We start from the raw sequence: 27,230 nt of genomic DNA, 5'->3' as shown, positions 1-27,230 counted from the left end.
TTTCTCCACATCCTCGCCAACACCTGCTGTCTCCTGAGTTTTTAATCTTAGCCATTCTGACTGGTATAAGGTGAAATCTCAGGGTTGTTTTGATTTGCATTTCCATAATGACTAATGATGTTGAGCATTTTTTAAGATGCTTCTCAGCCATCCGAAGTTCTTCAGGTGAAAATTCTCTGTTTAGCTCTGTACCCCATTTTTAATAGGGTTATTTGGCTTTCTGGGGTCTAACTTCTTGAGTTCTTTGTATATATTGGATATTAGCCCTCTGTCAGATATAGGGTTGGTGAAGATCTTTTCCCAATTTGTTGGTTGCCGATTTGTCCTTTTGAGGGTGTCCTTTGCCTTACAGAAACTTTGTAATTTTATGAGGTCCCATTTGTCAATTCTTGCAATCCACTACATAAACAAACTCAAAGAAAAAAACCACATGGTCATTTCATTAGATACTGAAAAAGCATTTGACAAAATTCAGCATCCTTTCATGCTTAAAGTCTTGGAAAGAACAGGAATTCAAGGCCCACAAGCATAACATAGTAAAAGCAATATACAGCAACCGGTAACCAGAATCAAACTAAATGGAGAGAAACTTGAAGCAATCCCACTAAAATCAGGGACTAGACAAAGCTGCCCCCTCTCTCCATATCTTTTCAATATTGTACTTGAGGTACTAGCTAGGGCAATTAGACAATATAAGGAGGTCAAAGGGATACAAATTGGAAAGGAAGAAATCAAACTATCACTATTTGCAGATTATATGATCATCTACCTAAGTGACCCAAAACACTCCACCAGAGAACTCTTACAGCTGATAAACAACTTCAGCAAAGTGGCAGGTTATAAAATCAACTCAAGCAAATCAGTAGCCTTTCTATACTCAAAGGATAAGCAGGCTGAGAAAGAAATTAGAGAAATGACACCCTTCACAATAGTCACAAACAGTATAAAGTACCTTGGTGTGACTCTGACTAAACAAGTGAAAGATCTGTATGACAAGAACTTCAAGTCTCTGAAGAAGGAAATGGAAGAAGACCTCAGAAAATGGAAAAATCTGCCATGCTCATGGATTGGCAGGATTAATATAGTTAAAATGGCCATTTTGCCAAAAGCAATATACAGATTCAATGCAATACCCATCAAAATCCCAACTTAGTTCTTCATAGAGTTAGAAAGAGCAATTCTCAAATTCATCTGGAATAACAAAAAACCCAGGATAGCTAAAACTATTCTCAACAACAAAAGAAATTATGGGGGAATCAGTATCCCCGACCTCAAGCAATACTACAGAGCAATAGTGTTAAAAACTGCATGGTATTGGTACAGTGACAGGCAGGAAGATCAATGGAACAGGATTGAAGATCCAGAAATGAACCCACACACCTATGGCCACTTGATCCTCGACAAAGGGGTGGAAAACATCCAATGGAAAAAAGATAGCTTTTTCAACAAATGGTGCTGGTTCAACTGGAGGTCAGCATGCAGAAGAATTCGAATTGATCTATCCTTGTCTCCTTGTACTAAGCTCAACTCCAAATGGATCAAGGATCTCCACATAAAGCCAGACACTCTGAAGCTAATGGAAAAGAAACTGGGGAAGACCCTTGAGGACATCGGTACAGGGGGAAAGTTCCTGAACAGAACACCAATAGCTTATGCTCTAAGATCAAGAATTGACAAATGGGACCTTATAAAATTAGAAAGTTTCTGTAAGGCAAAGGAGTCTCCTAAGAACATGACAGATACTGGTTTCTGTCAGTGCTACAAATGAATGAAAGAGATGGAGCTACTGAAGGATGGCAGGACAGATGGCTGTGTGACAAAGTCAACACAGTCGCAAAGTCAACAGCTGCAGAACTCAGGGTTGGAGGCAAGAATTGACAGTACTATGCAGCAGGTGATCTTGATTGACAGATTCATAGGGCTTAGCATCACTATGCAGACAAGCTTTGGACTAGGCTGTGAGGCACTTGCCTACCTTAACTGAGGTGACTAAATGTAGGCAGCTCCATCCCATCCTCCCAGCTGCCCCAAGCTCCTGCTACCTCATGTGGCACGCCATGATGGGCGGGCGGCACCCTCAGACTGTGAGCCCAGATGAACTCTTCCTCCCCGATGTTGCTTCTGTTCCGTGTTTTGTCATAGCAACAGGACAAGTAACAATTACACAACACGAATGATGATTGTTTATGGACATGAGATGTCCACCTAGTAGGGCCTCAACTGATGTTTACTCCACTATAATTGGAGAATTCAAGGTTCCATAAAAGCTTATATGCTGATGTTGGAGGTGATGGAGCCTTTAAGACATAGGCCTGGTCTTTAGGACGGTAAGGAGAGGAGATCCTCTGCATGTGTGCGTGTGCCTGTGCGTGTGTGTGTGTATGTGTGTGTGTGTTCAGTAAGATTTCTCCTCCCCCATGCTCACTTTTGCTTCCCTGCCACAAAATATGAGCAGTTTTGCTCTGATACAAGCTTTTACTGTGATGTGCCACATCAGGGCCAGTTGATCACCCAAACTGTGAGACAAAATAAGACCTAACATGACTGCACTCCGAAAGTCCCATCAAGCAGCTGAAAGAGTCAGATGCAGATATTTGCACCCAACCAATGGAAAGAAGCAGCTGACTCTTGTTGAATTAGGGAAGGCTGAAAGAAGCTGAGAAGGATAATCCTTTAGGACGCCCAGCAGTCTTAATTAATCTGTACCCGAGAGATCTCTCCAACACTGGACCACCAAACAGACAGCATACACCAGCTGATATGAGGTCCCCAAGACACATACAGTAGAGGACTGCCGGGTCTGTGTTCATTCAGAGATGATGCACCTAACCCTCAAGAGACTGGAGGCCCCAGGGAGTTTAGAGGTCAGGTGGGGTAGGGGGTGGGGAAGTCCACTTGGAGACAGGGGTGGGGTGTGGGAGGGTGGGGAGGAGGTATTGGATGTGGAACAATTCGGAGGGCAGATGGTGGTGGTGGGGGGAATAAAATATGAAGTGTAAAAAAATAAAAAAAAATTAAAAACCCCACTTCTTTTCATAAGACAGCAAGCTCAGGCAGTTGGTAATGGTAAACTGAGGCTGACTGACACACTCTTCCATTGGGGAAAATACTAGCAAACCCCTTTCAACACGCCTGACAATCTAAAATCAACTTAAAAGGTAGGCTGAGGTCTGCAGAGAGTGAGAGGCGCACAGACAAAACCAGGATGGCCACCAGAAGAAAGCCATGAACTCTAATGAGGCCAACAGATTTGGTTTCTCAGACTGAAAGGAAAGAAAAGAGTTTGGCAAAACATGGGCATACTGTGGCCATCAGTCACTAGTCCTGGGTATATGGCCTGTACACACACACACACACACACACACTTCAAGTGTGCAGAGAAGCAGGACATGCTCGCCTCTACGTCACGCGTGTTCCCTGCGGTCAGGACAGCTTTACCGAACTGAGGGTGAGTGGAAGGTTGAATTAAGCCGGTGACTCACAGCCTAAGGCCTCAGGGTACATTAATTCTATCCTGTTTCTCCGTTTCTCTGTCTCTCTCAACTGATATGTTTATTCTCCTTTGAATAGGAGGTAAGGGCTTTCGGATTTCCTCACAAATCAATGTGCTGAATATTCATTTTATGTTAGTGCAAGATTCATTCCTGTACCTTAAAAAAAAAAAAGAAGAATCTTTTCAGTTTTGAGAGTGTCCTGAAATGCCCAGCAAACCTATTCTGCCCAGGGCAAGGCCTGTGAACCCTACAGCAGAGCAGTGCACCCCAGGCAGCCCAGATCAAGACACAGATTTCATTGGCTTTTAGGTCAAGTCTCTATAACTTTGCTAAACATTTTTCTTATTTTCTATTTTGTTCTCTACTAGCCTTTGATGAGAAAGCAATGTGCAGGAATCTAGCTGTTTGGTCTGGTCATTTGATGTCCTATATAAACAGGACCTAGTTTCTTCTGAGGAAGATAGGAGGAACTAGCTTGTTAATAAATTAACTGTTAAGTCACAGAAAATTAGGTTTAAGGATACCTCAGTATCTACAGTCTTCACACTATAGACTATAATTTACTGTCTAAACTCAGCAAAAGCCTAACTTAGTGACAACCATTGTGCTAAACAGTACCAGCTGGGCAGAGTGGCAGGTTCCAGTCATTGGCTGGCAGGCAGGCAGGCAGGCAGGCAGGCAGGCAGGCAGGCAGGCAGGCAGATGATCAGACCTTATTCAGATGAGGGAAATGCCAAACTATACCCATCAGGCTGGTGATGTCTCTTCTGATTTCTGCCCCCAGATGTTGCCTGCCGAGTCCTGGATCAGGTCTCTGAACCTGGCTGCCCAACTTAGAAACTGCAATTTGATTACGTTTGCTTCAGTTTGTCGGTTTGGTACCACTGCGGAGATCATGTGAAAGCACCTTCTAGGCCGCTGTACCTGCTAATCTCTTGCTCCCAAGGCACAGGGTAGTCCTTCCTTGGTTTCAAGATCCACAGGCTTGTTACTTTGAGTTTATTTGAACAATGTTTGGACTGGACTGGGTCCAGGCCTGGATTAGAGCCCATGATTATCTAAGCTGGATCCATTAGAGGCCTTAGAAGTTCAGCCACTTAGAGAAAAGGTCTGGGTCAGATGGTGGGCAGTGGTTTGAAAAGGGGACCAGCAGGCTCATCCTGATCCACAGGCTGGAAGGCCGCTGACTTGGAACTACCACACAGGAAAAACAGGTGAACGTTCCCCCTGAATACAGTGACTGGAGTCACACTGCAAAGATTGCATCTAAGCAAAATTGCTCGCTTTATGGGTGTTTTACAGAGAGACCCTAAATGCCTCACCATCACTGGGATGCATTTCTGAGAGGTATAAATCAAACTATTTAAAGAGGAAGGTGCTCGTGAGTGTGCACGATACATGCAGGATGCTGGATCCCTGAGGCTGGAGTCACATTAGTTACTGTCCTCTGGTGGGGCAGCAAGACCTCTTCACTCCTGAGCCACATCTCTCCCCCACATAAAAATCTTAAGGAAGTACTTGATAATAAAATGCCTTTCATTTTATTTAGCATGTATGTGTATTTTGCCTGGACGCATGTCTGTGCATCTTGTGTATACAGATAAGGGTGTCAGATCTTCTGGAACTAGTTTCAGATGGTTGTGAGTCCCCACGTAGGTGGTGGGAACAGAATCTGGAGCCTCTGGAGAGGCAGCCAGTGCTCTTTTCTGCTGAGCCATCTCGTCAGCCCTCACAGAAACCATTGTGTTGACTGCTACCTCCAGTTGCATCTTCTTTCGCCCTTACCTCTCCTCAGAATGCCCTGGCATCGTCCTTTCCTCAGCTTTTCAGTTAAGTGATGGGAAGAAAAGCTGAGGACCAAAACTGGGACCCCCATTAGTGTGTGCTTCTAGAAACTTCCCTGGGCTTTGAGCAATCTCTTAAACATCACAGAGAGATTATGTCTTGGAAAGGTGGCTCTAGGGCTTTATCCGTAACACAGTGAACTCAGTATTTTAGCTGAAAAACACAGGAGTTTGAAAGCTGCCATACTGCCTTAATCTTTGTCCATCACCACTTAAAAAAAAAATCAACAGGGTCATGATCTGTAGATGGTATTAGCTCCTTAAGAACAAAGAACGGCTGAACTGATGAACCCAGTGGTACCTTCAAAGTCACTCACCATGGCAGCAGCCGAGCCAGTCTGATCTGAGTTTCCTCTGGCAAAGCTGGGAGGCTGATCACTCCTCAAGTGGCCCTACTTCCTCAGGAGCTTCCTCTCCTCAGGCTACAGTGCTCCTTGCTTCAGAACAACCCAGCACACATTCGAATTTCATATTTTGTGTGACACTTGTGTACTGACCTGTTAACAAACACACACGCTCTTTCCCTGCTATCCACTGTCAGCTTCTCTCAGGTTCACTCATGGAAACCTCTGAAGGGAGGAGCAGCAGAAACTTCCCCAGGTGTAGTGACTACCCACCTTGCCACACCCCCAGCTATCACTACTGGAGACCGATGGGACAACACACTGGAGTCAATTACACAAAATGACAAAGTTCAAGAAAACAGCGGAAGACTGTATTCCAGGAGAACTGGCAGTGCCTGAGTCGATGGTTTTACTGGTGATAGACCACCTGACCTTTCTTTGTATGGATGTCTTACCTGAGAGCTACTTGAGTGAATTATTCCCAAGTGCTACAAAGTTAATAATCATATTGAATGTGTTCATATATATGAATCTATCTATCTGTCTGTCTACCCACCTACCTACCTTCATAGTATAATTACACAAGGATATGAGTCGTGCCCACATAGCCCTTTCTGTGTATGAGATTTCAGAGATGGACACAGAAGCTGAGTGACTTGGGTGCTTGACTCTCTTCAATGACAGTAAGCCAAAGCTCTTAGCGCCAAATGAGAGCCTGGAAGGAAACAGTCATAATGCAAAAATCTAATTAAAGTCAGGAAACTTTGCTTAGTGTTATAAGAATGGACCAGGAGGACAGATGATCATTTAGAAGGCTTGATGTGTTAAATATTAAAATCTGAGCAGGGATTTTTTTTATACCAGAGACCTAGATGGCTATAATACCTATTTTGATCTTACAGGGAGCTGATTCTCTATTATGGCAAAGCTAAACTTTACCAGAGACATGTACCACCAAGAAGAGAACAATACTAGTTAAGATTCTCCCCTCCATCCCCCATGAGCCTTGCGTTTTCCGACAAGACTCCCTGCTCTCAGACTAGAAAATATACTCCCCCATCACATCTTTAGTGACCGAGAAGTCCACTGCCATCTGCTCTCATAATACCTGTGAGATAAGCTAATACTGTGTTCTCTAGACCCCTGGGTCCTTCTGTCCCTCTCCAACAGTTTTCATGAGGGGCCCCTCCCATTACAACAGTCTGAACAGGGTGATGGGTGGTGGCTTTGTCGCTCCCGGGCTAGCTACAGGGACCTGGCCCTGCTTCTGCAGCTAGGAAAGGGAGCACAAGAGTCCTTGAGTGCATCCCTGGAGATCTAGGGATGTTCCAAAGAAGGCAGCGACTGACCCTGGGAGTGGTGGTGTCACAGTAGGAACCTGATTTCAATTCTGTTGAGTCTGGTGCCAACTTCCGTTGGTTTCATGGTCTGTCCATGTGGTACTCTCTCTAAAGGAATGGATGTTTGCTGAGATCTTGTCTCCACTGTGAAAATAACGGAGAATCTGGCTTGGGAGATCTTTTGGCTTGTCTGCTTTGAGTTTGAAGCAAATAAAAATTTCATGCTGTTAAGAAGTAGATATGCTGTTTTGTACTACCATAATCATGTCTGATCCATGACAGAGATTTTGGAACCACAGCTCCTAACTCTGGTTCTTTCTGCATGTGTGCATGGCGCAGTGCTGCATAAGGCCCATGATGGGAAATAGTTAAAACTACATACTGCCTTGGCATCTATTTTTAAAATGCTTACAGTTTGGTTGTTTTGTTTTAAATAAAGAAACAGAGCTCTACAACTTTTTTTTCCCCATTTCTAGTTCTACAATCTCACCTAAGATTTCAGTTTGGGCCCCAGATGTCTCTTACACAGCCTCCTTGTGAGGACTACCCTGCTAAGACACATCCTGACCTGTCTCTCTCCCGCTCTGTCTGTCTGACCCTGGTTCAGCAACCCCTTTACTGGATGACAGTGTGACCTCAAGACAGCTGTATCTGCTAGCTTTCAACCCTCCGACAGAAGTCCCCATGGGAAACACACCTGGGAAATGAAGGCTCTGACCACGGATCACACCCACCCTACCACACGCACCTTGATCTTCTAACCTGCCATGCATAGTCTGGGGAGGGAGGAATTCCTAATCGCTCTGTATTCAATCTTTAAATAAGTTATTCTTTATTGTAGCACATTAAATTTGGCCCTTCAATTTGAGGACTGAGGGCTACTGGGAGCAGGGATACCCTTGGGATGTCAAGGAGAACTCAAAAGCAGTTTCTAGTGCCTGAGTGGTAGCACAAACTCGGCGTGTGTCAGAGAAGAACACAGTCTTGTTTGCTTGTCTCAGCTGCTGTCCTAGGTCAGACACTGGGTGCCGTGCTTTGAACCAGGTCAAAGGATCGCCTATGAGAGGTGCACCACAGTCACCTGTGCCCTGCAGCACCTGTGACACGCCATAGCCATAGGCATCCAGGGCCCCATGATCATCTTCTGGGCACCAATGAGGCATTCTGGTCCTGGAGCCCAGTTCACCTGGGACTCTCAAGCAGCCATCATCCTCCATTGTGTGACGGCTCTCTTGAAGATATGCCACCAAATGAGGCCGTATATCACAGATTGGAGACACAGGGGAACCAACAAATTCCTAGACCCTTGCCCTAAGAAGTTAAGGATAGTGACTGCATAAAATGCTTTCGTGTGTGTGTGTGTGTGTGTGTGTGTGTGTAAAGCATTCCAATTAAATTTAAACATTTAAATAATTCAGGTTCACATATTTATGTAATTATTTTGGAAAATATTTGTTGAATACTTTATTTTGGGAGAAAATAGCTAACATTCCTGTGTATTACTAGCAAGCATTTTATTTCATTCTCCTTATATGTGTTCTTCCTTAAGCTACCTAGATTTATAGGTCTAATATGTGGCTGTTACTTTGGCGCAATATTTCTTAGTAATTGTGGTACTGTTTCAACCAGGTATTCAACATTTCCTGGCAACTTCTGGGACTTTACTTTTCCCAAATCAAACTAAAAATATTTTGCCCCTAAAGCTGTGACATTTTCTGGAAATTGTCTACTTTGTAAGAACACAGGATCTGGAAACAGCTATGTCCACATGATGTGATTCTCTTGGTGACAGAACACAGCACTGAAAGAGATGCTTTGCCTCCTCGGGTGTCTGTGTCATGGAGTGGACAACGGGCAGATGTGCAGGCTGACTCGAGACTGGCAACTCATTCTCTCTGGAATTCTTGCTCTAATTTTATGCTTAACAGACCACAAATATGTCTTAGGGCTATTTCACTGCATCTGATCTTTTATCTGTAAGACTATTTATTATATGTGCACATGCCACGGGGTGCACTTGGAGGTCAAAATGGCCGCAGGAATCAGTTTTCTCTTTTCATTGTGCAGATCCCGGAGAGAACAGCAGGTGGTCCGGTCTGCAGCAAGCATCTTCACCAACCAGTGCCCTCCCACTTTTATAAGTAGGTATACTTACTACTCTTTTAGAAAATGAGGTTCATCGTTATTTACAGATGCCCTTCCTACACTTCGCGCTTTGTACCCCATGTTCAACCAGACCTCTCCATTGCTGTGATTTTTATAATAACTCTCATCAGATCTTTGTGACTTGAAAATGGCCATTTATAAGTTAACCACACCCATCTTGTGTTTTGCTTTGTTCAGACCCTCAGGGCCCCCCCCCCCATGAGGTTTCCAAAACTCTGAGAGGAGCCCTGGGGAGTGCTAAGCAGCCAGAACAGTGTATCACTATACCCAAAGGAGCTATAGGGTGGGCGTGGCCAGGGCTTTTAGCTGGTTGATGCATCTGTGTTCTGTACTGTGTGTTAAACAGGAGAGCCCTCCCGTTGATGCTATTTGGATCTCATAAATGACTTGAAGATATACTTACTATTCTTTCACAAACATAAAAGACATATTTGAAAATGACTTCTTATTCTTTCTCCCTGTTTGGTCTTTCCAGAATTCAGAATGTGTGATATAATTTTTTGTAGAGGTTGAAAAATAGTTTGTTTTCTAGGTTATCAGGAAGTAACTGAACACTGGTTTACAATGGCAGCCTTTTCTTCAGTCATATTTGAGAATAATGTTCCTTTAATCAGTAGCCACCACCCATTTAAGGAACCCAGGTTTGCTTTAGAGATCCGGCATTTACGATATTCTCTAGGTAAACAAGAGTGGATCTGCTTAGGGGTTCTCAGCTTTCAAACGAGTGAGGAATGTCACCCTGCAGCAGGGTCAGGAGCCCTGGGACGTTTGGAGGTAAGGGAGGTCTCCCAAATAGGCTGTAGCCGATCCAGCAGCAAGCCCCTGTCTAGCTCAGCGTCCAGAGAGAAGAGGTTGTTAATGTGCAGCTGGACTCTTCAGGAAAGGCCCCAGTGGCTGGAGAGAAGGCTCAGCCTAGGTTTGATTCCGAGCACCTACTTGATGCCTACTAACCATTCAAAACCCCCATTCCAGAGGATCCCATGCCTTCTGACCTTGGGCATACATAATGTATACAAATATACATGTAAGCAAAATACTCATACACACAAGTAAATATAAAAATAAAGGAGGAAGAAAAGAGAGAAAGAAAGAAATTGTTATCAAGGCCCATAAATCAAATGTAAGGTCCTATTGGCACACTGTCGTCTGTGTGAATCAGTTTAATGAAGCCAAGCTTAGTTTGTGACATGAATAATCTAAGAGATGGTTTCTGATCAATGAGAGAGACGCTGTGGAAAACAATGTATGTGAGGCATGAGGTGGTGTCTGAAGCCCCTTTCCTGGCCCTCTAACTCCAGCCCTACCACTGCCTCGGTGGTGACTGAGACTCACTTCCCAGTTCCTGCACCTACCTGCTTAGTGAGCAGAATCCACTGCACCCCCAGTAGTCACCCAATTCTCACCTCCTTCAGTACCCTTGGTACAAATCCTCTGATTCCACTCACTCGACTCAGCGTCAGCAAAGGTCAGGGTAGAGTGAGCCATCTGCCTGGGGCTAAGGTCAGACTGGAGGTGGACTTTGCAGAGCCAGGCACCATAGCAGACCAGACCAGACCACACCACACCACAAGTGAGCCTGGCTCTCCTCAGACTGGCTAGAGCACTGCAAATGCTTGGGCCTTGTTTCTGCTGTATCAATAGTTCTAGGCAACACCACCTTTCTGTACTGTGTGAGTCAAAGCGTTCTCTCCCTCCCTGGAATTAGCTGACTGCCTACCTGGGAACTCAATTCTGTCAAGACTATCTTCTAAGACAACTGTTCCACTAGTAAATAGTAATCCTTTTCACTATAGCAAGTGTTCTTTAAGATCCCCCAAAGCCCTAAAAATAATATGCTTGCTGTTAAGTTTCAAAACTCAGCACAAATGGCTAAGGTTGCCTGTTTACCATATCAAAGTACCTACCAGTCCCTCAGTCCCTCCAGTTATAGGGTCATCCTGGCTGGCAGCCCAGGATGCCCCCTTCCTTAAACTCTCCAGCCCAGGAGTTGGGCTTCCCTAATTCCTGTATAGTCCCAGAAAGTTTTTCTAGCTGTCTTTTTGACTTCCTGGTCTCTGTGCTCCCAGGTACCCCTCTCCCCCTTTCTTTTCATTTCTTGTTCCTCTTCTCTCCTCTGATAGCCAGGTTCAGTTAGGACTACTCCAGATATGTCTGGCTCTACTCTCCCACACATCTACAACACACCTTCTCTCCCACCACACCTAGGAGTGGTCAAGTTCTTTCTTTCACTGGCTAGCCACCACATCTGAACCCATACGGTTTTGTAAGGGATAAGCTGTGCTTACAGTTCTTAGGAGTCTGACTCTCAGAGTACACTCCTCTTCTATCTCTCCCCCACACTGCAGGGACGGGCTAAGAGCAGTACGTCAGAGGGCCGAGCTCTCTATGTTCCCATCCTCTTTGTTGGGTTGGCCCAAGTTCTCCTAGGCTCCTGTAGATGGTCTGTCTCACAGAATTGGAGGGCTAGTCCTTCCTTGCCTCTGAACACTAGTTATCAGTGTGTCCACTGGGTCACCTGACTCTCAATAAAACCACCTGCCGAACAGCTGGGGCATTCTCCCATTTGTCCTATCACAGATATCTTAAATGCCTGGGAAGGCAGTTTCACAAAGGCTACACACACGCATGACAAGACTACCTCAACAGGGCTTCCACGACTGTGACAATCATGCAGCTGAATAAAAGCCTTCTGAAGTGCTCTGACTTCAAGCTCCAAGTTAACCATGGTCAGTCATGAATGAAAATGTATTAGTCACAAGGAAATGCTTGAATAATTAATACATTCCCTTGGTTGGCCCCGCCTCACAAAGTGGAAGGTAAGTCCCTATTGTAGATTAGAAGTAGATTGGAGGGAGAGGACTAGGGTTGCTGGGGAGGGGTCAGAAGCCCTGTGAATATGTATATGGTGAATGACCACACCCCACACTGGAACCAGCTTTCAGTAGGCAAATCCTTTTTACTCAGGATGATTCAAGGCTTATAAAGATTTGGGGGACTGAGGGTGGAAACATCCAGGATGAGCAAAGGCCACTGATTGGGGCCTTAGGGTAGCTGGAATGCCTTATTAGCATGGGGAAACGTTTTAGGAAGCTCAGGGGCTGACTGAAGGGGTTGTATCAGGAGAAATGCAATTGATCCTGTACTCTAACTGGGGCTACCTGACATTCTCAGGTAGAGGCTTAAACTTCCCCAGACAAGACCAAAGGGGAAGCCCTGCTAATGAAGGGAGTCACCCACACTGCACTAAGAGAGGCTATCCCGTCATGGTGGACTTCGGCCTTAATTAGCAGAGTTTTCCCACACCCTATTACTGAAGACTTCATGCACTCCAGGTACAGGGTTCAGAGGTTCCTGAACTGGAACTGGCCTAAATGCCTCTTCCCTGAGAACTATCTTTCTTGGTACAGAAAGTGCTGTGCTAGCTTTCAAGGGAGGGAAGCCACAGCAGTTTTATCCATCTATGACACCTAGGAACCACAACAATGACCACCAAGACCTGGTAACCCTACGGATGCAGTAGTGGCACACACCACTTACCTTGGTGGTAACAGCAGCTCTCTAGTAAGACTTAAGACCCACTCAACAAGACAGAAACCATGACAGGAAATGAAACTTGATCCAACTATCCAAGGTTAGTAAGGTCATGCACTTGAGGGAATAACCTACAACCACGACCACATTACAAAGCCAGCCTAATTCCTAATTCTATTCTAACTATTTGTCCTTATACCCACAGATCAATATAGTCCTCTGCTCCTATCAAGAAAACTCTCTGTGACCAATGGAGACTATTGGAGAAAGCCACAACTAATCAAAATGCAGAGTTGTTGAGTCCAGTCCCAATGGATACATCTACAAAATACTTTGGTATCTAAGACTTAGGATCATTGAGAAAGAGTGGGTAGTGAGGTTGTAAGAGCTGAAGGGACTGGGCGTTTCTGTGAGGTCATGTTTCCTTGTGATGTCAGAAGACGTAGAGTCTCATCATCATGGCTTCCTGAGCAGGAGCTGAGGAGGCCTCAGTCTCACAGGCAACTAAGGAATATTGAGAGCGAAACAAAGGGTTTCCAGGGAAGACCACCAAACATCAGATGATCATCCGTGAAAACAAATGCACACAGAACAAGCCAATTATATTTAGGACATATAGATATATAAATATATGCGGCCATGAATTTAAAGGGAGTATATGAGAGGGTTGAGGAAGGAAAGGGAAGGGTAAAATGTTATAATTTATATTATTATCTTAAAAATAAGACAAATTTTAAAAGTATAAAAATGACAATAAAAATTACTTATGAATAGAATCATGTAATCACCACAAAAAAAAAATAGTACAGATGGGCAGCCTTTAGAAATTGAATATTTAGTGAACCAGGACAATATGCAAGTACAGAGTGGGACAAGAGAGACACACAGGAGGTCATGTCTGCTCTCAAGGGCCACAGGACTTCAGCAAACAATCAGAATCCACTTAGATTACAGCTACCAGGACAAAGGAAAGACAGCATCTGTCTGAAGCAGGGAGATTGTCAGGGATGTATGGGACAGTGACAAGTGAAGGTGACAGGAGGGAGAGCTGAGCAGACAGACCGGGATCCTCACTGCCCTGCAAAGGGAGGGCCACACCTACGAAAACCTGCAGGAAAGAACCTCTACAGGAGCTTCACCCACGGACTACCTTGGGGAACAATACGACACGCGCTTCCTTGAGGCACTCAAGAGTTCATGTGGACTTTGGGTACCACAGGGTACTATTCAGGTTGCAGGGGAGAAAGGAATCATTGGTCTTTGCAGGCTGAGGACTGTGACTCCTGAAATACTGACCTGCTGGGCAAGATGTTCCTGCTGGGGCAGAAGTGAAATAAATGTTCTACAGTAACCAACCACCTTTCAGCACTGGCTGCTCCTGAGGGGAACTAAGTTTAGGTTCCAGCACACAGAGGGACAGCTCACAAGTGAATGTAACGCCAGTTCCAAGGGTTCCAACACCCTTCTAATCTCCATGGGTAGACACACTTACACACACACACAGTGCACTGAACTGCTTCCTGTAGCCAGACTCAAGGAAAGCTTAAATCTTTATGTTATTATTTGTAATATATTTATATAAAATTTCATTTTCCAATTCCTATTTTGGGCATATCTTCTTTTTGTTTGGTTGGTTGTTTTGTTTGTTTTTTTCAAGATAGCGTTTCTCTGTATAGTCCTGGCTGTCATGGAACTCACTCTGTAGCCCAGGCTGGCCTCGAACTCAGAAATCCACCTGCCTTTGCCTCCCAAGTGCTGGGACTAAAGGCGTGCGCCACCACTGCCCGGCTGAACATATCTTCTTATACTGCAAGGTATGTATTGCAGAATGATGCTATAGAAAGAAAAGACAAACTTGTTTATAACATTGTTATTCACTGGCAAAGGAACAGGGGAGATTGGGTCCCGAAGAGAAAAGCACCAGCCACGGTCCCGTCTTTGCCCTTACACTCACACAGTGTCAACAGGAACCCCAGAATGAGCCCCACCAGGGAAGAACAGCTAACGTGCCCACAGTAAGCACTGCTTTTGAGCTTAGCAGAAGTGCTTTTTGAAGTTTCTAAAGTAGCAACTTTAGAGAGCCCAGAGGGAGGAAGGAGAGAAGGAGGGAGCATGACACTGGAAAACTGTAGTTGATTTTGCTTTAGTGAAGATCAAAGGTAGGTCAAACCAAACAGATGAGTTCATTAGTGAGAAAGAGTAACATTTCAGAAATAAAACATTGTAAAATTATTTGGATTTACATATCAACTTTCAGATAAACAGTAAAGCTACTTTTCCTTCAATATTCGTGAACTGCCCAGGTGGTGGGGAATACCTTTAATCTCAGCACTTGGAAGGGAAAATCAGGCAGACCTCTGTGAGTCTGAGGCCAGCCTGGTCTATAGATCAAGTTCCAGGACAGCCTGTGCTGCACATAGGAACCCTGTCTTGAAAAATAAAACAGGAGGAGGAAGAGGAGGAAGAGAGGAGGAAAAGGAGAAGAATAAGAGAGAAGAAGAAAAATGAAGGGAAGAATGAAAACATGGGTAAACTGAGGAAATAACTCAAGTATTTTCAAATATGACCGATCTTGCTCACTCCTGGTGTAAATCTGTGTGCATGAGCGCTGTCAGTGTCATAAAACACTGACTAGGGAAAATGGAAAGGGTAAATCAAGCATGGCAAATGACAAAGGCTGCAAAAGCCGCCACCACCACCAAAAACCCAAAACAAAAATAAACCTCCTCAAAAGCCTTGAAACAGCTCTGTGGGACACTCGGCCCGCAGACCCTGGCAGGTGCCCGGCCTGTCTGCTGGAGTCTAGGAAAGGCTGACACAGGAGCTTCATTCCAAGGGTGAGGTATCTTTGGCAGTGGAGTCTTGGATGTAGCCACACTACTTTCCTGCCTCACACCCTCAGGCTAGTGCAGGTATCCTCTCTGGCCAGAGAAACTTCTTTTGGGGATGTGAGTCAGTTGACACAGAGAACCAATGGCTGTTGAGCACTCATCCCTAAGTGCGGCATCTATAACAACCCCTCAGAGACCCAGGGACTTTATGGAAGGGGTTGGAAAAACAGGAAGAGCTGGAGGACGGAGGGAGTCCTGTGACACGCCGTCCTCTGGGCATGCCATGGCCAGCACCGTCATGAGAACACAGCAGTTGTAGCTAGCTGCTCAAGACCTGCACAAAAAACACAAGACATGAAGCGTGGGGTGGGGGCAGGACTGGATGGGAGGAAAGGCCTAAAGGGGTTAAGAAAGGATGTAAGAGAGAAGCAAGTACAAACATTCACACTGAAGCTACCAAAAATTAAACTAAAAACTCACTGAAGGAATAATTTTGTAGTATATCCAAGCAAGCGCTCCAAGCTGTTTTCCAAATGGCATTAGGGGGGCTAGAGATGCGGCCCAGGGGTCTCAGGTACTTGCTGCTCTTACAGGGGACCCAACATCATCTGGCTCTCAGCAAGCATGTGGCAGCTGCCAACCACCCATGTCTTCAGTACCAGGGATCCAATAGCCTCTTCCTGCTTCCAAGGGCACCACAGGTACTGTACACAGATGGTGCATATACATGCACACAGGTAAAATATGTATACATAGTATTAAAGTAAGTAAAGCTTATTTAAAAAAATATAGTGGGCTGGAGAAATACCTTAGGGGTTAAGGGTACTCAATGCTCTCCAGAGGAGAGCCTCCCACCCTTAGTCTGGGAAGTTCACAACTGCCTATTAAGTCCAGCTCTAGCCTGCCCAACCCCCTTTGACTTCATTGGGAACTAACCCAAGTGTACACACGCATACACTTATTTAACTATAAAAAAGTTTACTCCAGGAAGTGGAACCACTCAAGAAAAATACAAACCAAAAAAAAAAAAAAAAAAAAAAAAAAAAAAGAGAGAGAGAGAGAAAAAATTCTATTAACACTGAAACAAACTTTACTTTTCCAATATAAAACAGAATCAAGAAGCAAACAGATTCTAAAATGAAAAACAGGATAATTCCATAGAAAAACAAAACACTATAATTTATAATAACATGCTTGTTGAAAATTTGAGGCTAAAGATAAGTCCCTCATCCCAAATTGCTCTAATCTGACAGTCAACAGACATGAGATTTTCTTGGACCAACATTGACAGATAAACTAAATCTCTGCTCACATCCAAAAGCCACAAAGGCATGCCAAAAATCTTTTTGCAATGACTCTTATTTCGTTTAACTGAGATAATGCCTCATTGATTTGTAATTGGCAGTTTTTATGTCATTCTCTATTTAGCTTTTCTTAAATAATAATAATGAAAAAACCCCAAAAATAAAAGCCTAAATTATCCTGTATTAATAGCTAATAGGTAATAGTCCCAGGTATCTAGAGAGCAATACTATTTAAAGGGGTCAAAATGTTAAGAGAATTAAGGAAAGACAAAGGAATAAAATCCCCAGGATGGAGAGGACTTCTTTCTTTTGCCAGGGAGGAAGTGCAGACCTGCTTAGGTAAGCCACAGTGTCAAGTGAGGCCTATGCTTCTGGGCAGATGGCAGGGTGTGGGCGTGGTGTGTGTGCTCCTGACTGAAGCATCCCAACCGTAGGTCTACAGCCCTCCAGGCATTATGTCCAACATTTAGTCCACTGGCTGCACCTCCTCTGCTTTGACCACGTGGTGTTCAGATCCTCACTGAGGCGGCTCTGCCTTTGGGCACGCGGCCATCTGATTTCTGTGGAAGCCACGGGAGGCTCGCAGGCCTTGCCACTGGCTCTTGCCAATGCTTTCCCTTCCTTGATTCACTCTTGGCTTTGGCCTCTAGCTGTAGATGTCCCGGGGGACTGGGCCAACCCTTCTTCCCAGGGGTATCTTCCTTGAGAGAACACTAGTCCCAGAAACTTCCCAGTAAGACTTCCCTCACATTATATGGGACAGAAGTGAGTCACCAACTAAAAACTGGTAAGAACAGCATGAATGCGGTTAGCTTCACTGAGTCACCGGGGGACACAGTGGACACAGTGTGGGGCACTTTGGCAGGATGGTCACCAGCTCGGTGCTGATCTTCTGGAGGGCGGGTGTGCCCTGAGGGGCACAGGGCTGAGTGGAAATGAGCATAACAAGCTTCTTTGCTCCCAGGGGAAACTTCACCTTGGTGGATTTGCAATTTCTAAGCAGATTACTAGGGTTAACATTTGGCTACCATCCCCCAAATGATATGTTTAATAAACTAGGCCTTAGATACCAACAGCTACGTGTATGGGGTGTAATACTTCTCTGGCATCTTGACTAGACTTAGAGGATCACCATGGAAACACAATGTTAGCTATACTACTGAAGAAATCTCCAGAAAGGTGTAACTAAGGATGGGCGGCACCGTCCCATGAGGCGGGGCCCTGGGCTGAACACGGAGAGGAGCTGAGTCCAGCGACCGCCTGCTTCCTGAAGGCAGATGCAGTGAGATCACTTGTCTCAGTCCTCTGTCATCCTGGTGTCCCTCCATGATGCAGTACAATCTGCAACACAGCCTTCCTTCTTTAAGCTGCTTTTTAAAGGCATTTTGTCATGGCGACCAGAAGTAACTAATATAGCATTTAGATGGGATCTGCTGACTCAGCCTTGCTCGGAATCTTGAAGGCTTACCAGCAATCTTAGCAGACTGCGGGAACGGCGTATCTCTCTGCTGCACAGCCCAGGATTCTCAGTCCAGAGGTCACTCTTCGCACTGGCCTCCAAGTATGTGGCCCACAAGTCACTGAGGTCTAGGAGAATCTGTCCAACAGGCACTTAACTTCCACCATCTCCAGTCCAAACACATTCTTGCTACAGTTCTGAGACAGGGACTCGTGTAGCTCAGGCTAACCCCATTCACACTGCCCTTCTTGTTAGTCTGGTAGAGCCTCACTCCTGTGAACTCCATACACAGCGGGGGCTGAGCTTCACCTGATCTCCTGCCTCCCTCCTCTTGAATGTTGGGATTACAGCTGTGTACCACCACAGCTGTATTTGATGACTTCTGAGCTACACATTTCACAGTGTTTCAGAAACTCTTTGAAGATTGTATTAAATGTTTTTTGTAGAAATATTTTCTGTCATACATAACAAGAAAAAAAAACATGTTCATGGGAATGGATGGCGACTGTGGGCATCAGCACGTTGCTGCTGGATTCTAAATGGCTTTACAAAGCTGTGTACGCTGAGTCCCACACCTGTCTCAATGAGCACCGCACACCTCTGCCAGCCCCAGCTTCGGATTGCCAGGAAGGCTTTATCAAAGTCAGCACAGATCGCCAGACATCTGTGTTCTAAATCAAAGCTTAGCGTCTGCTAACCCATCTGTCCAGTGATGGGCTCTCAAAGAATCCACACTCAGACTGGCCCTATCTCAGTGCACCCAGCAGGAATAAACAACAGGAAACTGTTTACGGGGACATTTATAAAGTGTGTCATCTTAGAGGAAGTGCGACAATTCCCCGACTCGATTAATAACAAATATTCATGTTGAGTTTTCAAGAAGAAAAACAAATATCAACTGTCATTTTGGGTGAATCATTGCTGTTTAAACTCGAAAGCTAAGTTCAAAATCAAAGCTTCTATTGTACTATCTAAAGGCACAGCCAAATTCCTGGAATTACTGCAAACTGAAAAACTATATTCATAAAATGTTCCTGACTCAATCACAGCAATGAGACACTTATCTGCAGAGAAGAGCAGGGCTTAAGCTAGGAGCCAACTCCAGGGATGCAGTGCAGCATGCTACCTTAAGGTGAGACTCCAGGAGGCACTGCAGCGAGCTACCTTGAGGAGAGACTCCACTTCTCACTGATACAACTATCTAGGAGGGGAACAGCTACGAAAAACCAAACACACACTATGTGGCAATGATTCCAGTGGAGGGTAGGTGAGGGCAGAGAGCACAGAAAAGGACTGAAGACATGTTGAGGTAAGGAGAGGGAGGGGAGAGAGAGATGCTTTAGTGGTTATGAGCACCAGCTGCTCTTCCAGAGGTCCCACATTAGATTCCCAGCCCCCATGTGGCAGCTCAGAACAATCTACAACTGCAGTCCCAAGAGACTTGATGCCCGGCTGGTGTCTGTGTACTGCAGAGTATGGGACACAGACATACATGCAGGTAAAACGTCCACACACAAAGGAAACCAAAGGAAAGTGTAAAAGGGGAGGCTTAGGAGATGGCTCACAGGAACAGCACTGTGAAAGTGTGAGAACTGAGGTGGATGGGTGTGGCAGCCAACCTGCACGCCCAGAATAACAGGAAAAGCATTCTCGGGAGGAGACTCCCAGGGCCAGCCTCAGGCCTCCATATGCACGCATACTCACACATGTGTACCCATACACAAGTGAACACACACACACACACACACACACACACACGATACACAAAACCTAAAAGTGCAAACAAATGTAAGCATTCTATCTCATGTATGGTTTCCCTTAAAAGAGCAACAAAACCCTTGTCACAATAGGTGTGGGTGTATTTGGTCCCCATCCCCCCCCAGGCTTTACATCTATGAAAGCCATCTGTAAACCCTCTGTGCTCTGACCCGCAGCTTGTCTTCCTGTGGAACAACCTGGATTGGTAGGCATAGCCCCAAAATGAGATTTTTAAAACTCAGCCGCTGACCAGGAACTATGCAGTTGATGATTCCAGTTAAGTTTTTGTTGAGGATAATAATCTTTCAAATAACAAGCCCAGAAGTAACAGAGCAAATGAAAAAACCCTGGAGGAACAGAGTTCGTGTACTCTTCTGGAGTTCAAGCATGAAGCCCACATCTAGTTTCCTCGAGTTCTTCTATACTTGGTCAATTTGCCTGAGTATTTTATATTCCCCCTTCCCTGGAAAGATATAAAATGTTATCACTGCCTATACCCTACATACTATAAACTAAGAGAGGAGAGGTGATAAAACGTTTAGCCAAGTCCTCAAGGTAAAAAGATGACAAACTTACAAATATCTACAATGTCAATCCTAAAAGGGCTGACTTCAGACTCATTTGTAAAGTGACTTTTCCCATTGAAAGTGGGTGTCAAACCAAGAACATTCTATTAGAAGCTATAATCTTGAGACTATAAAGTCTATTGAATTTTATTTGTTAACTCCTAAAGAGAAACTGGGGTAATAACATCACTATCTTAGGGTATCTATTGCTACGATAAACACCACAACCAAAAGCAAACTGAGAAGAAAGGGTTTATTCCACCCTATTGCTTATAAGTCCATCACTGATGGAAGTCGAGGCAGGAACCGTTTTAGTTAGGGTTTCCATTGCTGTGAACAAATACCATGACCAAGGCAACTCTTTTAAAAGACAACTTTTAATTGGGGCTGGCTTTCAAGTTCAGAGGTTCAAGTTCCATTGTCATGGCAGGGAAGATGGCAGTATGCAAGCGGACATGGTGCTGAAGAAGGAGCTGAGAGTTCCTCTTGTTGTGAAGGCATCCAGGAGAAGACTGGCATCCTCACTCAACTGGGAGAAAGCTCAAAGCCCACCACAGTGACACACTTCCTCCAACAAGGCCACAGTACTCCATCAAGGCCACATCTCCTAATAGTGCCACTCCCTGGGCCAAGCATAAACAAACCACACAGCATAGTTCCCAAGAGTGGCGGGCCGAGTCCTGTGGACCGACCAACCAACTGGGACCAGCCAGAAAAATATACATGATACAAACAGGCATGCACTGTCTGTGGTGACACCGCCCAGGCCATCAGCTGGGAGACCTGAACTGCGACAAGGCCTCTGAGGCTCAGACCCTACAACAGTGGGATTCCTCAGAGACAGAGGCCCAGCTCTCAACCATCCCACTCCTCACTGGAGGCCAAACCAACTTGTTACCAACAGTGAAACATAGGACTGAAAACTGAGAAACTATGAGAATAAGAAAAGAAACAAGGGAAAGCAGAGGTGTCGGCAAAGACTTCAAAATGATCATGTGTGGCACAGAATCAAAACTGAAAATAAATTCAAATGCAAATCAAAACAACCCTGAGATTTCACCTTACAGCAGTCAGAATGGCTAAGATTAAAAATTCAGGAGACAGCAGGTGTTGGCAAGGATGTGGAGAAAGAGAAACACTCCTCCACTGCTGGTGGGGTTGCAAACTGGTACAACCACTCTGGAAATCAGTCTGGCGGTTCCTCAGAAAACTGGGCACGTCACTTCCGGAGGATCTTGCTATACCACTCCTGGGCATATACCTAGAGGATTCCCCAGCATGTAATAAGGATACGTGCTCCACTATGTTCATAGCAGCCCTATTTATAATAAAGCTGGAAAGAACCCAGATATCCCTCAACGGAAGAATGGATGCAAAAAATGTGGTATATATACACAATGGAGTACTATTCAGCCATTAGAAACAATGAATTCATGAAATTCTTAGACAAATGGATGGAGTTGGAGAATATCATACTAAGTGAGGTAACCCAGTCTCAAAAGATCAATCATGGTATGCACTCACTAATAAGTGGATATTAGCCTAGAAAATTGGAATACCCAAACATAATCCTCACATCAAATGAGGTACAAGAAGAACGGAGGAGTAGCCCCTGGTTCTGGAAAGACTCAGTGTAGCAGAATAGGGCAAAACCAGAACAGGGAAGTGGGAAGGGTTGGGTGGGAAAACAGGGGGAGGGAAGGGGACTTATGGGACTTTCGGGAGTGGGGGGGCCTGAAAAGGGGAAATCCTTTGAAATGTAAATAAAAATACATCGAATAAAAAAATTAAATTCAAATAATAAATATTCCAAGGGCCTAAGAGCAACAAACAGATGAGAGACTTTAGTGTGTTGGTTTAGCACCACAATGGACTTATAAAGAATGACCAAAAGGGGAGACAGAAACAAAATTGATTAAAAAGAAATAAGCAATGACACAAGAGAATCCAGGCTTGGCTGTGTATATCTCTAATACCAGCATGGAGGAGAGGGAGAGGGAGGGGACACGGGGAGGGATCTCTGAATTCACAGCCAGCCTGGCCTACAAAGCAAGTTCCAGGCCAGCCAGGGCTGAGTGAAATCCTGTCTTTAAAAAGACCCTAGAGGAAAGAAGCATCACAGACATTCACCCCAGAGGCAATGACAATGACACATGACTGTCCTGCTAGCAATAGAGAAAATGGGCAGACGCAGCAAGAGCTGATCATTTCCCAGAACAAACCAAAGATCAAGCAAAGGCCCGTGGCCCTCAAGAAGGCTCACAGAGAACACAGCACTGTGGTGTGACTGTCACAGGGGACCTCATCTATCCTGACATGTCACAGATTTCAGTCTTCTTGGGGACCCCAAGACTGTTCTCCATCCCCGGGGCCACACTTGCCAGTCTCTGACTCTCTATACTTCACCCTGAATCTCCAAGTTCCACCAAATTCAGCATTATCTACTCTGAATGGCCTGCTCTGCAGGGCTGCTGGGATGGGACATTATCAACCTTTGTGTCTTCAATTAGTGTGAAAGCTCATTAGGGCCCAGAGAAACAACAGAGTTTCAACCTCTGTTCATCCTCAGCAGCAGTTCTATGCCAGCTCTAACACGAGAACACTGCCCTGACCACCAGGACTGTGGATCTCATAGGGACACAGAACACAATAGTAGTCGAAAACTTCTTTTCAACATTAGAATTCAGTCACAAGATTTTCATCTCCCCTCCCCCCAGCCCCCAGCACTGGAGATCAAACCCAGGGCCTTGCACATGCCTAGCAGGCTTACGGCTGAGCTACATCTCTGTTCCAATCACAAGATTTTAAAAAGAAAACAAGAACAAGTTCTGTGCTTGATAAAATAGAATCCTTTAATTTGCACTGTGCATAAAATCTCAGTCTCAAATTTCAGTTGAACATAAATTATCCTACAATCTATTAAGGATCAAAACCGAGCAGGTAGGGTCCTGTTTCCATAGGAGTAATAGGGGGAAAGGATGGATACTAGCCTAATCTGGAAATGAAGTTTACTTGAGGAAGCTGTACTTAATTTACTAATGTAATTCTATAATCCTAAGGTCAGCTTTCAAATCAGCAAACTGAACTTGGTGTTTTTTTTGTTGACTCATAACTATCCCAGATGACACACAAACTCCTGTCCCTACCTTACATAAAAGATCAACACACTGGGAAGCTGTACTTTAAAATCTAAATTTCATATCAAGAAATTCCTACTGTTCTTCTTCAAACTCACAAAGTGCCAAAAGCGTGACCACTGACCTCTCCATACCTCTGCCCTACTCAGTTCTTCAGAGCACTCAACACTCTGAGCAATCCAGTCTCTCCACAGCTCTCTCTCTGACTCGGCAGGGTGGCCTCTCTACCGTGCTGACTCGGCAGGGTGGCCTGTCTACCGTGCTGACTTCAAGTTCACCGGATCCTATGTAAGCTTTGTGACTATGGCTCTTAAGGTTTTAAGGCAGGCCTCGACTTATCCAGACGATGTATACCTGGTGCTTTGCTCCTGTCAAGTGGAAGTGTTTTGGATTACCACAGAACAAATACGACCCCGCTCTGCCTGGAGGCTGCAGGAGACTTATTTCCAGGCAAGCATGTGTCCAAAAGTGACTAGTGCCAACACTTCATCCTGAATGACCTCAGACCTCTGTGTCATTATAGTCCAACTGCCCCACATTCACCTGTAAATAAATTATTAAATAAACAGAAAGCACATGGAATAATTTACTTCATTAACACAGAGCAGAACGCTATGACATCTGAGTATCTGAAGGTTTGAAATCACATTTTTGGCTACTGACCTTTTCTTCTTGCTTATATTTCTTTGGTTTCTCTTGAGGTCTGACAAGTTCTGTGCAAGAGCTGTCTGAAGGATCTGGCCTCCATGGTCCATTTTTAACACCTACAAAACAAGTATAGTGGAGGCTAGTTAGAAACAACATGGATCGAGTACAAACGTAGGTTAAGCTAAACAAAAATTAAGCATTCTGTTTCTGTTTAACGGGGACAGAATACCGCAGACTCTGCCAATCACCACCATACCTGCTGAGACTTTTCAAGAACTGGTTAGAGGGCTGGTACGACAGCTCAGTAGGTACCGCACTTGCAGCACGAGTCCGAGGGCTAGCCTGGCCAGGCCAGCCATACTGCAGTGGTGGTGCTCTTTATTTTTAAATTAAATGTCAAAACTTACAAATAAATAAAAACATCGCATACCACGGCATTGACTAGACCCAAACTTACTGACCGCCCATAGGTGAGACACTGCTACAAAGAGTAAGATGGAGAGCAATGCCACACCTTTGGACCAGACATCGTGTGTGTGTGTGTGTGTGTGTGTGTGTGTGTGTGAGAGAGAGAGAGAGAGAGAGAGAGAGAGAGAGAGAGAGAGTTATCCCTCACCACTGCAGCCCTGCATCATCTTTCTGTCCTTATACTTCAGTAGACTGCTTATTTTAAAGATTACTCGAGCTTTTAAAGGAGAAAATACCATGAGACGTACATGGGTACCCTTGCGATCTTGGAGGGCAGTCAAGGAAGGTGGCATCAGCTAAACTGCATATTCCGCCTACATGCTAGTTCAGGTATCGGCAAAGACAACCTGAGGCTAAGACTGCAGACAGCCCAATGCACATGCTAGACACACAAATAAATACGCTCCAAGGCCAAGTCATCCAAACACCTCCGGAAACTACAATGTGTACACAAGAAAGTCTGCTTTGCTTAAGGCAGGGCAGTGTGATAAAGCTGAGGATGGCCCAAGTTTGAGGAGTCGCACTTGTGAAGTTCCATTCTTTAAAACAGAATTGTATCTAAATAAAAGCAGGGGCCAGAAAGATGGCTCGGTGAGTGGAAGATCCTGAGACTGATCCCCAAACGTTACATGGTAGAAGGCGAGAACTAACTCCTGACCTACAGACACACACACACACACACACACACACACACACACACACACTGAACAATAAATAAGTGTAAAAATCAATCACAAACTCAAAAATACAGAATAATAGTTAAGTGTTTTCCAGAATTTAAACTAGCTGTTATTTGTATCTTGGGCCCTATAAACATTTTAAGGTCGACATTCTTTGCCTATAAATGTCTAAACTGGATCCCTTTGGAGAACAACCAACCACACACTAATCCCCTTCCTCTTCTGGCATCTTTTAAATGTCATGTCCCTCTCGATCTCAGATAACTGCCCACCCGCTGAAGCCCTCAGTTGGCTTTAAGAGGACGACAGACTGTAGCAAGCAGGTAGAGGGTCAGTGAGAGTCTGCTCTAAGTGGTAGCAAATGCTTTGTCAACTGGCAAGTGATGTCAACATTTCTGTATTACTTCCTAATGCTTCTAACAATCTTTAAAATCAACAACAAAACCCTCTGGGCTCCTAATAGGCATAGAATGCAGACAGAACTTGTTTTTAATCATCTTTCAGCTCTGAGGTTAAAAGTGCTTTAGGGATAGAATATTTATAAGGGGACATAATACCCTGAGTCACAGCATAGAGCAAGCACACAGCTCTCAACACTCCTCACCTGCTTCACCATGGGAGGCTGCTCCAGTTTTCTCTAAGGTGGCCCGGTTCTGAGCTGGCCATGGGGCAGGGCAGGTCCCACCTCCTAGCACCCTCCCCTGGCTATCCTGTCTGCTCCTGCAGTGATGTCTTCCACAGGCTGTCACATCTGTGCTGCAAGCATGCATCCCACCACCACTACCCCAGACATCATGAGGTCCCACAACACCATCTTTCCCTACATTACTAAGTCCCTTCTCTGGACCTGTCTATGGATGGACAGATGCAATCAGCTAACAGGTATCTATCTGGAGTGTCTCAGGTGAAGCCCGGCCACATGCCCAGTCAGCCTCCAGTGAATGGCTGCTCCTCCATGTGACAGTCTGATGAATGTCTTAAAATGCCCTAACTGGGTGTCTTGATAAGCAGGTTATCTCCTGTTCCAGAGATATTGATCTCAACTAGACGCTAATCACTAGTTTCTGGTGAGCCTTCTCCCCAGCCCTGGCCTGGCTTGCAGAGAGCAGCCTTGTTGCTTCCAGTGTATACAGGCAAGGGAGCTAGAAGAATTCCTGGTGTGTCTCACCCTCTTTATGAAATACCAGTTACGTCGCAAGGGCCCCAGCCTTGAGATCTATCTCCTCTGAACATAATCATCTCCCAAAGGCCCAATTTCCAAACACTCTCATCTAGGGTCCATGCAGAGGCAGAGGCAGGGGCAGGGGCTTGGGGTTTGAGGTTGGGGAGGACACAGCATTCTATCCACACTATGAATCCTAGATGCCTCTTATTTTCTCTAGCCTCATTGTACACGTTGTTGTTGCCCTACTTTCCACAAAATAATCAAATGCAAACTAAAAAAAAAAAAAAAGGAAAAGAATCTAGCAGCAGGGTACTGTGGAGCAGGAGTAGAATCCCAGCACTTTAGAGGCCAAGGGAGGAAGACTGCTCCAAGGTCAGGCGAGGCTGCAGAGCAAGAAACAAAAGCACACAGGGAAGAACCCCAGCTCCAACAGTTTTACAGTGATAGAAAACACCATCTCAAAAAGTACCAAGTGTGAGCAGAGACAGACAGACA

At 45.0% G+C, this 27,230-nt stretch overlaps 1 protein-coding gene across 4 annotated transcripts in view; it reads right to left on the bottom strand.

Annotated features, from left to right (window-relative positions):
• Positions 1-27,230, bottom strand: part of Mcph1 (microcephalin 1) — a 229,729-nt gene that overhangs the window by 145,633 nt on the left and 56,866 nt on the right. For all 4 annotated transcript variants that reach the window (XM_052162794.1, XM_052162795.1, XM_052162797.1 and 1 more), the window contains exon 9: positions 24,438-24,538. In XM_052162794.1, the coding sequence (XP_052018754.1) occupies positions 24,438-24,538 (101 nt within the window). The remainder of the gene's footprint in view (positions 1-24,437; positions 24,539-27,230) is intronic.

Source organism: Apodemus sylvaticus, chromosome 18 (assembly GCF_947179515.1).
Source record: "Apodemus sylvaticus chromosome 18, mApoSyl1.1, whole genome shotgun sequence".
NCBI classification, from domain to species: Eukaryota; Metazoa; Chordata; class Mammalia; order Rodentia; family Muridae; genus Apodemus; species Apodemus sylvaticus.
The sequence above is the reverse complement of the archived record's forward strand: the minus strand, read 5'-3'. Positions and strand labels throughout refer to the sequence as shown.